Raw genomic sequence first — 13,490 nt, forward strand, 5'->3', positions numbered from 1 at the left:
AAAAAATAGATGAATATTGATGTTGCACTTACTGCAGTGTATGAGCTGATCTGGTTAGACACGAAATGCAGACAGAAAACTGCCTCACCTCTCAAGCTAATTTTAGTCTCTCCCTGTCTTCTCTCTAGCTGTGTGTGTATAAAATCACTTGCAGCCTGACAGCGTTCCAGTAACCTGTGCCACGCACAGAGCAGGATGTACTTACTAACCATCTGCTTGCATGGCATGGGTTAACTGAGCCTGTGGGATTGTGCTTACCTAAACAAAACCACTGCAGTGAGGGGAAAAACAATGAATGGGTGGAGATGAACAGCCCATGCATTCCAGCGAGTGCAGTCCAGGCAGCAATGACAGCCTGAAGGTTGCAGCAGCAGCGGGATCTGCATTCCAAGTGTTCACATCTCACCGTCTGGAGCGATTTGACGTGGAGCTGCTCTTCATTTGCTGAGCCATGGCCAGTAACCAGGCCAGCCTGCAGGACGATCAGAGCAGGCACTGCAAGTTCTTGTCCTATATGTTCTACCAGGCTGTGAGAGATCACAAGCCCGTGTGGATGCTGGAAGACATGAGAACTATGGAGTATTTTTACTGGGAGGAAAATGCCAGCCTAAGAACATACTCACCTTCAGAAGCCCTTCTCTATGCAGTGGTGCATAATCACCTGCCTTATGCTCAGTATCTGCTGTCTCATTTTCCAGAGGAGGCTCTCAAGGTGCCTGGGGAACATTTCTGCTACTGCCCATCCTCTGCCCCTCACTTGGCCATGGCAGTCACATATGACAGGAGAGATATCTTGGGGCTGATCATCAAAATTGCGCACAAGCTCCCCAGCTTGAACTCCTACATCAACAGGACCGGATGCTTTCATCTGGAAGATGGGAAAACCCCCCTGCATCTTGCCTGTGAACTGCTGAGGTCAGAGACGGTCCTCATCCTCCTGGGGAACGGGGCTTCTCCCAGGATAGAGGACAGCAAAGGGCTTACCCCGCTGGATGTCATCCTGGAGCAGATGTGGGACTCCAAAGTCAATGTGGCATCGAAGAAGCTCTGCCTTGACTACCTCTTGCTATTCATGCCCAAYCCACAGTTTAAGATGAGGAAAGTTCTGCAGGATCATCCAGACCACTGGACAGCTTTGCTGGGAGAAGACAAATTCAACAGCCTGGTGGGGAACACACCTGCTTCTTTATATCTGCAAGCTATGCAAACTATTCTCCAGACTCTGCCCCCCTCCCATTTTCCTAAAAGCATCCAGGAACTACCTATACCTCAGGCACTAAAGCCCTTACCATCCTATGGCAAAAAGCTACCGACAAAAAATGTGGTAAATGTTTTTCCTTGACTTTATTCGCTGGGTCTTGGATTTTCAAAGGCAACCTAGGGGAGCTGGTCATCCACCACCCTCTGCATTTCAGTGTGATTTTAGTACTTATCCTGTTAGGCTATGCTGGAAAATCCAATATTTTGTGACAAGATTTTAAATGTTTTTCTAATTGATTGCAGGCACGGCACTTTTAAAGGAAAAACCTTTCTTGTTTTTTGTTTTGTTGTGCATGTGAAGGGTTAACCGTAGTTGAGACTGTGTTATGTTTGGTTTTTTAGCTGTCAACTGATATCAGTGTATCTGAATTCCCAATATGATAACTGTATCCTGTGTAAAGTACCTGGGTAGAAGGAACTACTTGCCCAGTGGGATTTTCAAAAGGTGTAACTATGGGACTGTGTTCTGCTAGAGCTAGGATAAATACCATACTGTACCAACAGGGTTGAAATGTCAGGTTTCCTTTCTAACAACGATCCAGTATCATCTAGTAATAACCAAAAAGTCCATGGCCGTTACTGCAGAGATGTAGAGCCAGCTCTGCAGAGTGCGTGATTTTAATGAGTTACTTTACGGTGAGTCACAGTGTAGAGCGTGTAAGTGCAGAGGGGAGCAGGGAGCGTACATTCCTGCAGGGGAATAACGACAGGCAAAAGGGCTACCAGAAAGCTCCCCCCGTCTCACCTGGGAGTGAGGGGGTTAAAGGCGATCCTGGCCCTGACGCCTCCACAGAATTGTGCAATGGGGAGGGAACCATTTTCCCTGCTGTCCAGTAAAAAAATGCAAATCAGAGCAGGGCCAATGGAAGCCCTGTCTTTCATAAGTGACATTATTTACCCTTGACTTGTGTTTTAGGGGTGAATATATCTCCAAAAGCGACGTCGCTCACTAACTTGATTTACCAGCGGGTCTCAGAGCCGCCTGCACCTGCTGGTTATCCTAAGCTGGGGTACAATGTTCTGCTGTTAGAAGTTGTCGTTTGTTGTTGATTTGAGTATTTTTGCCTCCTGGGTCCAGACAGAGGGCCTGATCCCAGAAAATACAAGTAATTCCCGTCGCCTGCCCCACGTGTGTTTGCAGCTTTCTGGGACTGAGCTCTCCTAACAGGGCTGGGGCTGCCCAGACAGGGTCCTGTCTGAGCAAGGCACAGGTCCTGCTCTCCTGGCCATGCTCAGCAACGGTGGAGCAGCAGCAGGATCGTTCCCTCCTCGCTCCCTTTGGGGAACATGCTTTATTTGGGACCCAGATGTAAGCGTAACCCTCTGCTCTGCTGAGGTAGGGTAAACCATTTCCACATATCCAGACTGAACGGCAGTAAATAGATCGCTCATCTCTTTAAATGAATTTGGAGCAAGAGGCCAAGGGGCAGCAGACCCTTTTCGCGAGGCTCTAGGTAAAAGAGGATGCGCACCAGAGCTGTGTGTGCACATCACACTGAACGGGGGAGTCGCTCCTCGGCAAAATGGCTTGTGTCTCATCTGGCTGATTCCCTGCTTGTGCCAAGGCAGCTGTACTGGAGCTGTATGCTTTCACATCGGCACCAGCAGCACTTCTCTGCCTCTCTGCACACCAGGTACCTGCAGTACGAAGCCGGCTGCGGCCAGGTGGAGCTTTCCTGCAGAGCTACGCGACGTGCCAGGCACAGCCAGGTGCCACATCCTCACACAGACACCAGTCAGCCAAGTGGGACAGTCCTCCCGGACGCCCCTTCCCACATACCGTGGGAGCACCTCAGTGCCAGCGCCGCCGGCACTGCTCTATGTGGACATGCGGACTCACTTCCATCACCCTGGGAGATGGAGAAAACGCCAGCCCGGCCCTGAGAGTGGCAAGCAGGCCCTGAAAGGGTTAATCTTCTTTAAATCGCACCTCCCTGGTGCTGCATTGCTCTTCCACCCAGACCTCTGGGGACTTGCATTTCTTTCCCCATCCCTGTCTATGCCTTCTTGTGTGACAGGGGAGGGCGTGAGTGGTGGGGGAGAAACGCAGGGTAAACCTCGGGTGAGGATTTTGCAGAGAGGCTGTCTGCATGGCAGCCTCTGCGGCACACACGGGCAGTCGGAGGCTGTCACAGCATCGGGAAGCAAGGCAGAGCCGGAGGCGGATTTACATAATAAGCAGCAGCTGAGCTACTTCTGTTGAGCAGTGCAGGCTCTGTGCAGACCCCCCAGCCATTGCATCTCCTCGCCCCCCAGCAGTCTGGAGATGGAGGAAGGAGACGAAGCCGGTGCTCGCTGCCCACGGCTGATGAGAGGCAGGAGAGCAGGGCGGCTACGCTGCCCCCGTGGCGCCCGGAGGAGCGGGTATAGGGCTTGTCCCCAGCAGCAATGCAGTATCTCATGGGGATGGCGCTGGGTGAGAGGCGGAGGAGGCTGGCGAAGGATATTATTAGCATGGTAATTAGGCCCCAGAGCAGATATTCCAAGGAAGGAGGGCAGGGAATTCATCAGCCGTCATCGTGCTGGCTTGCTACCATGAGGGTTTCCACACTATACCGAGCTGCAGAAACAACAGGAGGGAAGGGAAGGCTGCTCAGATTACAAAGCAGTGGAGGCAGGTAGGGACTTCTGGCGTCACTGAGGTGGCATTTTACAATAAGTCAGGGGGATGTTTCCAGAGGGCTGGAGCAACCCACTGGGAGCAAGTGGGTCTAATGTGGTACAAGGATCACTTGTTGACTGTGAGAGTCGGGGATCATTGCAAAGGTCAGTGTTTAGACTCAGGCTATTTGGGTGGCTTTGTAGCAGGCAGCAGGATGGATCGTGTGCTTGCATTCATCCATACGTGAGGTTACTCTAGCTACTGGCCAGCACAGAGGATAAGAGATCCACTCTCAGCAAGTGCTCAAAAAGCTCACACTCTGGGACATATCTGTGTCTGCGACCGCTGCCCGGAAGAAAGCTGCTGGCTGCTTGTTGGCCAACATGCAAAACCGATGGTGTTCCCCACCCAGTTTGCAACAGGCAACAAGACACACTGGAAAAAGCACTCCAGATGCCTATCATTTCTCCTTTTACTGTCCATTTTAACAGGAGACCAAGCACTGGATGGGCCGTGGCCACTGAGCTACCATCCAACCTCGACATACAGTCCTGCTGGGCCAGAGTTTAGGGGCATTAGCATTGTGGTTCTTCTGTTACAGAACATCTCTTCCCATCACCTGTGGTGACACCAGTGCAGGGTGAGGTTTCCTTCTGCCAGAGCAGAGGGGATCTGTTACCTGAACCTGGTTTACTCACCTTACAGTGACCTGCTGTTAGTTGGGGATCCCATTTGTCTTCCTGCCCACTACAGTGACGTTACATCAGATGCAGCCAAATCTACCTCAGCCCCGTCTTGGTTGATTTTTTTCATTCTTTTCAAGCCAGGTCATTAGCAAAAATAAATTCTAAATGTTTTCCACAGTTCCTGCAATCTGACAGACCATAGTCTTGAAAAATCCCTACACTTGCATGACAAATATGTCTGTGACTTTGTTAATTAAAAAGGGTGCTAGGTGCCGTGTAGTGATGTTTACATTTGGCATATAAACATACTGGTTAAGTGTAGTTAAGATCTTTATTTCTGAATTTGGGAAAAAGAATAAAAGTCAGAGAGGAAAGGAAGGGAGTAGTTTGTGTTAATCCTTGGATTACGGGTTAGCACTGCAGGTTACACTTTTTATTTCAGTTTTGAAGAGTAGCACTGTAAAGATCTGACGTGTGTGTGTCTGTGTGTCTGTGTGTCTGTGTGTTACTTCAGTTTTGATGAGTAACATTTCAGTGAGCACTGTGAGTGACTTTGTGTGTGTGTGGGTGGGTGGGTGGGTGCACGTGTGCACATGTATGTCTGTGTCTGTCTGTCTGCCTGCCCTCTCCTGGCAAAACTCATAACTGTTTTACAATACTCGTACGCTACAGTGATCAATGCCTTAAGAAAGCAGCCTTTCAGTGAAATAAGTCTGTGTCCCAAGCATCATGCTGCTAACAGGTAAGGACATATCTTCTGTTGTAAAAAGGCAGCAGCTTTGCTCTTGAAATGGGTGTTTTATCCCTGAACACCAAGCACAAGGGCTTCTGCATGCCAACACCCACAATCAGTGAGGCAAGAATTTGTGATAGTGGTCATATTTTATTCTTGAATCATTTTTTTTAAATAAAATCTATTAAACATACATCTTCCTCTCTCTTTTCTCGTAGTATTTAAATGTGAAAGCAGACTTCTGCTTCTGGGCTGCCAGTAAAATTCAGCTGCCTGTGACTTCCTAACCCTGTGCTTCTATTTCTGCAGCACCATTAGCAAAAAGGACAGGCCAGATTTGGGTCTCAGTTACATCTCTTTACACCTGAAGYAATGCTTTTTAAGTTAATTGCACCACTCCAGGTATTTGTTGTACAAGAAAAAAAGCAGAAACTGGCTTTATTTGTGTATTATTTTCTTCAAGGCTCCATAACTCTGATTTCAGCATATAAATAAATGTGATGCTTAATCCCTGAACACTTTTTTACATTTTTGGTATTTTCAAAGTATACAGATATATATTTTCCATCTCTCTAACGCTGACAGGCATTTCCCTATTCCCAGTTTCCTTGGCTTTTTGGGGGTTCAGCGTGACAGCGACAGATGCTGTTGTTCACTGATTAAGACTCAATGTTGCCATGCCCAAGTACAAATGAATGTTCATTGTATGATATGACTTTCTTATAAAGCCATACTTTTGTAATTTAAGTTTCTCTTTTTTTTAGGAAAAAAAATTCTTCCATATAATTGTGTTTGTACATTACTTGCTGCATGGTTAAAGATAAAAAGATTGCAACAGGTACTGGGAATAAAATATATATACATACCTGATATAAATATATTAACTGTGAGAATTATTTAATCTGATTGTATTACTGTAATAAACTTGCAGTATAAACTTGATGTGTCTTTTATTAGCCAGTTGGTCAAAACCACCCACCAGTATCAATTGCTTTTGCTTTGGCTGATTTTGATGTTTGATGATTTCATTCTGACTGCTGAGCCATTACTTCCAAAAACATGATCTGAGGAACATAATATATTTCTTCACAAACTTGCAATAGCGGGCTGTGCTCTCAGAGGATGAGCCCAAGTGCTGAGGTAAACCCACGTTTCACAGATCTGCTGCAAGATGAAGGTGAGTCAGAGGAAGGGGGTCAGCAGGGGAGAGTGATAATTAGTTTTGGAGATTTTCATCTTTAGGTTTGAGTTTAGCCCAAGGCAGCTTATGACAAAATTGTTTCCAGTGAATATCACAGTGTCAGCAGGTTCCTTTCTTTATCTGCAGCCAACAAGCTTCTTTCCTTCCTAAGATTTTTTTTTTTTTTAATAAACAAAGATACCCCCAGGAAAGCAACCAGCACTGGCTCAGACTTCTCCTTCAGGCTCAGGTGCTTCTGCAGGTCCTCGGCCAAATGTACACCTCAGCCAGACATGCACCTCGCACCTGCTGGGCCCCCCAGAGGAGCAACCCACCCACTTCTGCGTGCAGGCAGAGCCCACCCAGTGCCTCCGTTGCCCTGCCACAGACCCGAAACACCACAGCATTTCACGTGAAGGTACAGAGAGCTTGTTGCTCCTGCCAGCTGCACCTGCAGCTCTCCTTGGTACACGCTGAGAACAGAGGAAGTATAACCCAAACAGTTAACATGGCAGGCTGTCCTCGCATACTAAGCTATTGATTTCATGGAAGAACGCAGAGAGGGGAATTGTTTCACTGACCCCACTACAAAGGCCAAGACTATCTCCCTGCCATTGTAGTGCGAGATTTATTCCTGACCTGTTCCACCACAGGAATGGGATGTGAAACACATTACCATGTGGTCCCCAGAGATGCAAGTTTTCTGGCTTATTTGCTTCAACTTTTCTTTGGGGAAACTGTCTTTGAGGATGAGGAGCAGATTCATTTTCCCTCATGCCCTGGCAGCTCTGCTGCAGCTGATGCCAGAGGGGCCTGTGAGCAGCCACGGCGACTGAGAGCACCCTGAGCTGACTCACTGCTCAGTGCCAGCCCACAGCACCCACGGGCATCCCGCGGAAACTGCTGCTGAGCGCTCATGACCAGAGCTCAACTGCAACTAGTGACGCATCAGTGAAAATCTGTATTTCCCATTAACTGTTGTTCCTGCTTGATCTTGTTGCTCACTCGTGTCTAGCCCTGGTGCCTCCAGGCTTGGAAATGATCGCAGTAAGACCTCCCTGGCTGCAGATGACAAGGCCTTTGCAGCTCACAGGCTCACTACCCCCTGGCTAATGTCAGCAGTGGGTGGCAGTGACATACATCCCTCCAAGGCCAAGCTGCAAACCCCACCTTACTGCAGAGATCACCACACAGCAGCTCCTTTTTAGCTACTGGGGTCTCTGGGCAGCTCTTCCCAGGGGCCTGCCAGCCTGCATAGGCTGTTAGCCCCCGTTGGGGGGTTTCTCTGCCATCAGTATTGCTCCCCTGGCAGCAAGGGGCAACCAGCTATCCAGGCATTATCTGGAGCAGGCTAGCCCCAGAGGGTGCTAGTGCCTCTCTGCCCCAGGACACTTGGCTTAAGGATCCGGCATGTTTACCTGACACAGTCCTTGGCACGGTACTTGCTGTTCAGACTTATGCCTTAGCCTACACGGGCAAAACACCAGCAAATTCACCCAAACACTAGAAAAAATTAACCCAGCAACCGCATGCATGCAAGCCAGACACTGCCTGGGCCATACGGAGCCTTCCCAACAGCTGGGCAGAAAGCAGCAGGTGCCTCCTCAGACAGCGCACCAAGGCCCGGGAAGGACCAGGGCCCTTGCTACCGCCTCTTGCTGCAGCAGGCATCCCACGTCAGTGATGAACAAGAACCGCTGGCCACCGTTTCAGGCTCAGCCTTGGCAGGCCTCTTCGCCTGTGGAAACTGGACTGGAGCAGCACTTCCAACATCGCCACATTAGCAGTGGCCCTTGCACCAGCCAGTCTAGCAGGGATGCAAAGGACATGTTCATCTGGCATGGAGACACAAGCCAAGGGATTTTCTCCTCCCTGTTTGTCATTTGCAGGTGGGATCCCCTTCTGCTGAGTGCTTCACCAGATGCACCAGCACATGGACTTGATGCCCAGGACTCTGGGTCAGAGAGAGGTTGTGACCCTCATTTTTACTTACTGTATTTCAGCAGAAATATAGTAGTACAGTAGGCAATTCTCTTTGTTTCTCAGCTCTTTGGAAGGATCGGATCCAAATATGGTTTCCATTTACATACCCTGCCTTTCTGTAAGTAATTTGCTTTTGGTACAAGCCCAAAGGTGATTTTTCATGCAGAAATGAGGCAGGCAGAGGTGGTATAGGCTCCATTCCACATAGTACATGGTATAGACGTGAACAAAGTAGCATGGTGGCATCTTGGATACTTTCAGCGTGGATGTGGACATGGCTGCACTCCCTGGGGCATGTTCATAGGCATATTGCTTAGGAGTAATTTAAAGGGACCTGATTCTGATCTGATCAGACAGTCCAATCACTAATTCTCTCATTTAGGTCATTTCACAACTGTAGTTAGTTGTAGCCCCCACACACCAGCAGGCAGCAAGACAGGTATTTAAATAGAGAGTGAAATGTAAAGGGTATATTCCTCTGTGCTGGGGGTACACATTCTCAGATTCAGACAATGCAATGACAGAAATCCTGTCCACACATCACTTAATTTGGAGAGCACCCCACTTCAGTGAGTTACCCCAAATGTAGCTGATATGTTTGGTGCATCCCATGCTGGTTTGCTACTCAGCCCGTGGCTACCTGGCCAGCACAGCAGCAACGCCTTCTGGGAACACGCACTGCATTTTGCTGCACCGCCACACACAGCCGAGGATGCGGGTGACTGAGCACAGCCTTCACAGGGATCTAGCTGCCAAGACTCCCACAGTTGTCTCTAGCTCTTGGAAAGCTGCTCCGAAGCCAATAAGCTGGGTTTCTCTGAGGGCTACTCCAAAAGGCTGCTTGAATTGGCAAATCAATGGTAATTTGCCAGAACAAGTCTCAGTTCCAGCTTTAATAAAATCTGCTCATATTCTGCCATGGATCTCTTGTGAAGCAGAGGGTTTTTTATTAGTGGGGAGGCTTTTTGTGAATCTCATGATTGCATATAGAGAGAAGACAGCTGAGTATGTTCCATATACCAGCTATGCCCACCCACACAGTGAGATAGGCAGATTCCCCTGCAGAGCTGAGAGGAGGAGGAATGATATCACAGAGCTGTTAGACTCTCAAAAGGAAATCTGGGAGAAAACCAGAAGGATTGGGAGGCGAAGTATGGCAAGATTGCTTTGAGGAAGCAACTCCTCCAGTTAAACAGAAATAGGGAAAATAGTATGGACAGGAGGCTCTGGCAACAGGAACGAGCAGCCAGACAGGTGGTATTACTCCTTTCTGAGGCTGTTTTTAACTTAGGCAGTGGAAGATCTTGTTCTTTGGTGTCAAATTAACAGGGGAGATTCCTAATAATACTGAGCCAACCCTCTGCCCCCATCATGCTGTACATTATGTGCACATAAGAAATACAGATAATAACACTGCAAGCTTCTGAGATGGGAGAAGAAGTGGACAAGCACTAGAAAAGGAAATAATCACTAGAGTTGACTGGAAATTGGTGTTTCTGTTCCTCCAGAAATCACCATATTGCTAGACAGGCTTCAATTCTGAATCAGAATGAAAATTCAAAATATCAAGTTTTATATGAATTGAATTTTACAAAGAAAACTAATACAGACTATCAAGATATTTCTTAAAGAATAGCATAATTTTGATAATGTTGTAATATTTTACTTTTTATTTTTAACATTTTATCATATATTAAAGTCTCAAAGCATTATAAATAATGAAAGTTACAAACATTTAAATATCTCAATAATAGCAAATTTTTAAAAAAGACAAAGTTGAAATTTTCTTAACAAAGCAAAATATTCTGATAGTTGAAACTCTTTAGTCAGACCTTCTTCTATCAGAAATTTTGTCAAAATAAGAACATAAAAACCACACTACTGGGTCAGACTGCTGGGTCCATCCAGCCCAGTGCTCTGTCTCCAACACTGGCAATAGGAAAGGCTGTGTAAGGGCAGCACATGAGTCTGGCCGCTTTCTACAGCCCATTCCCTGCTTACTCCCTCAGTATCCAAAACTGTTGAATTAGGGACATTAGAGGGTCCTAGTCCTTTAGTAGCTCTCTGTGATAGTCTCTGCCAATTTTGTCTAATTCCTCTTTGAGCCTGCTGGTACAGTCACATCCATGACATCCTGAGGCAGCAACATACATTTATCTATATTTAAGCTTATCTGCCACTTTTTCTGCCCTCTCAGTTTAGAGAGGTCCTTCTGGTGTCTTCTTCTACCTGTGTGTTGTTTGCTTACCTGAACAAGTCCAGTACCACTGCTAACTCAGASACTTCATTGTTCACTGCCTCCTTTGGTTATTGATGAAGATGTCAAACAAAACTGCTTCCAGCACTGATTCCTGGGTGACCCCACAGCTAGCTTTTCTCTGTATTGACCACTAAATCCCACCCTTTGCTTGTTGTGCTGTAACCAACTTTCAATCCATGAAACAAATTTTCCTCCAGACCTACATCAACTTTATTTCTTTAATAACCTTTGGTGTGGAAGCTTGTCAAAAGCTTTTTGAAAATCGAAGTACAATATGTCCACTGGATTTCCCCTTTATCCTCTATCCTTTTAAGTTAGACATGTGTCTGACAAAAAATACAATTTTGATGAAAATATATTTCCCAATAAAACCCGTTCTGACAAGACAAGTTAGAATTAAAAAGCATTGTGCATAAGAAAGACCTACAGATTTTTATAATTTGGGCACAATTTCTTTACAGAAGTATCTCTTCCCACATGGAAGTGCTGTCCCATGTGAGCTGGAAGCTGGGAGCTGCTTAACTGAGCAAAGCAATACCACGCTGTAGTACCTCCCCAGTCYAGTCTTCCTTTTCAGTAAAGACTTTAAAGGCTAGATTTTAGGCTTGTAAAATGTAGCAGTCCATATCCCAGACCTGAAACCCATACTCCATACATCTCTGGTCCCAGGACAAATGCAGGTTGGTCTGCCTTTTCTACTTCTGTCTCTACTGATCGCATCTCAAAGCTCTCTGCAGGAAGAACACTGTTGCATTATATGTACACAGTACCCAACATAATTAGGCCCAGTTCATTGAAAGAAGTACTTACAGGCTCTCTAGCAATGAAGTAATGCCACTGGAGCAGAAAATGAGCAGTTACAGGACAAAAAAACTCTGTTCTTGTGGCTGGAAGGTGTTAGGCAGTGACACTGTAATTAGTCTTTCAAACTCTTATATCTGAGTTTACAGACCTTAGAGAGATGCTATTTTCAGCTATGATGCATATCTTTCCAAATACTAAACATCTCACCAATAAAGTTGATTGCTGGACTAAATCTTTTCCCTGGGACTCCTCTCGTGGGTAAAACTCAGCGTCCTTGATAGCTACTGCYTTTGGCTTGTTTCTGTACCAGTAGGCAGAGCACTACACAGTGATGGACATATAAAATTACACTCCATGCATAAACTGGGATTTAATGAAAGGAAAGCAGAAATGACAGGAAGAAAGAGTTCTGCTTCAATTAAGTTTCTGTTTAAAGCTGTGTTCCCTAAGCACTCAGAAATCCATATGCTTACTCAGGCTTTCTTGCTCAGATCTAATGAGCTTCGGGAAGGTGAAAGATAGGGCAGGTAACACAAATTGGGGATCAGGGAGGCCAGGGCAGATATCCCACAAAATTACCCAACTAGTCTTTCCTGCCGAATTAACAGTATTTTTGCYGAATTCTAGCAGTAGATTTGTGTTCTCTGGCAAACCCAAACCAGGTTTCAAAAGGTCTCAATTTTACTCCAACACATATCATCTCTTTGAATATAAAACATTAATTAAAATTTAAGGTGCCAACCTAAAGCTGTCCTTGCCCCTGCCTAGCCCCCTTTTATGGATGTTTAGATTTATGAAGACACTTCCATCAAGTCCTGAGCCTTTGCCCTCATCACTGTCTTTGTGAGAGAGGATTTGAGGGATGAATACCCAAATTTAAAGCTCTGATAACTACCACACAGAATACACACAATACTACATTAAAGCATATGCTAGCATCATGGATCATGTGAGATTATTTCTTTTCCTTCCTCTCTCTTTTGCCCTCTGAGTAAGAAGACACTGCCTCAGCCAGGCAGGACTCAGCCACCAGAAGTGGTGGGTTTTGCCCGGTTTTGGTGTGGCTGTTGGCGAGACTCATCTAAGTCAGGGTGGCAACTCCTTGTCTTTAGGAAGATTGCATCAGACTCTGTAAATCAGCAACACCTGCAGCTCTAGTCTGCAGTAACTATCGCTTTTTTCCTCAGTGTGGGATTTTATACCATCCTCAGTAATATTAAAAGATTGTTGAACCTGGGAGGGCTGCTAATGAATGTATTCCCACCAGCTAAAGCAAGAAAAAAAGTGTATTTTAAAATGGAAGCCATGCATAAGTTTTACACTTCAAATGCTTTAACTGTTTTTCTTTTTTTTTTTCCCCCTGTGGCTTTGACTGGAAGACTGTTTTTTCCTGACTATTGTCTGATATGTTACATGGCTTCCTCAATTTTTCTGAAAGCCATTAGCCCCGCTGCAATCAGTCCTGGCATCACCACAGCTTTGAGGCAGATCCATGTAAACCTCTCCCCCCGGCTCTTCACTGTGAGCACCCCAAGAGCCCTGCAGGGCTTTTGAACTCAGAAGCCACCTTTTATTAGAAGAGAAAATAAAGCACGTAACTCATAAAACAGAGGACACTCAGCTGGACAAGCCAGGATAAAAGTAAGAGGGGATTATGAAAACCCTCCCTTCCCCTCGGCTTGTCCTGGCTTGCTGGCTGTCCGGGCTGTGGCCAGGCAGGAGGCTGCCCAACGGCCACTGCCCAAGGGCCACCGCCCGCCTGCGTACGGGCCTCTCCTCGGGGCCGGCCTCGCACGGCGCACAGACGCCGCGACACGGGACGGGTAACTGTTAAGCCACCTTAGCGACGATTGTTTCCACAAGCCGTGATTAATTTGCCTTTTTTCATGAGGCTTTTAGGGTCTTCCCGTGCAGACTCGCGACTCCCTGGGCGTCGCTGAGGCACGAAACCAGCCCGGCCTCGCCTCGCCGCCGCCGGCCGC

The 13,490-nt window shown here is 46.7% G+C and overlaps 2 protein-coding genes across 2 annotated transcripts in view; both read left to right on the plus strand.

Moving 5' to 3' along the window:
* The first annotated feature begins 338 nt into the window (after window positions 1–338).
* Window positions 339–1,342, plus strand: LOC112974946 (ankyrin repeat domain-containing protein 9-like). The gene has a single exon (XM_026084467.1). The coding sequence runs from the start codon at window positions 452–454 to the stop codon at window positions 1,340–1,342; it is 891 nt and encodes a 296-aa protein (XP_025940252.1). The 5' UTR covers window positions 339–451.
* A 5,061-nt stretch (window positions 1,343–6,403) lies between these two features.
* The window catches only part of ALK (ALK receptor tyrosine kinase), a 369,344-nt gene continuing 362,257 nt past the window's right edge, over window positions 6,404–13,490 (plus strand). Inside the window, exon 1 of the mRNA XM_026084463.1 lies at window positions 6,404–6,458. Within this exon, the coding sequence (XP_025940248.1) occupies window positions 6,404–6,458 (55 nt within the window). The remainder of the gene's footprint in view (window positions 6,459–13,490) is intronic.

This window comes from Apteryx rowi, unplaced genomic scaffold, assembly GCF_003343035.1.
Source record: "Apteryx rowi isolate R43461 unplaced genomic scaffold, aptRow1 scaffold_64, whole genome shotgun sequence".
NCBI classification, from domain to species: Eukaryota; Metazoa; Chordata; class Aves; order Apterygiformes; family Apterygidae; genus Apteryx; species Apteryx rowi.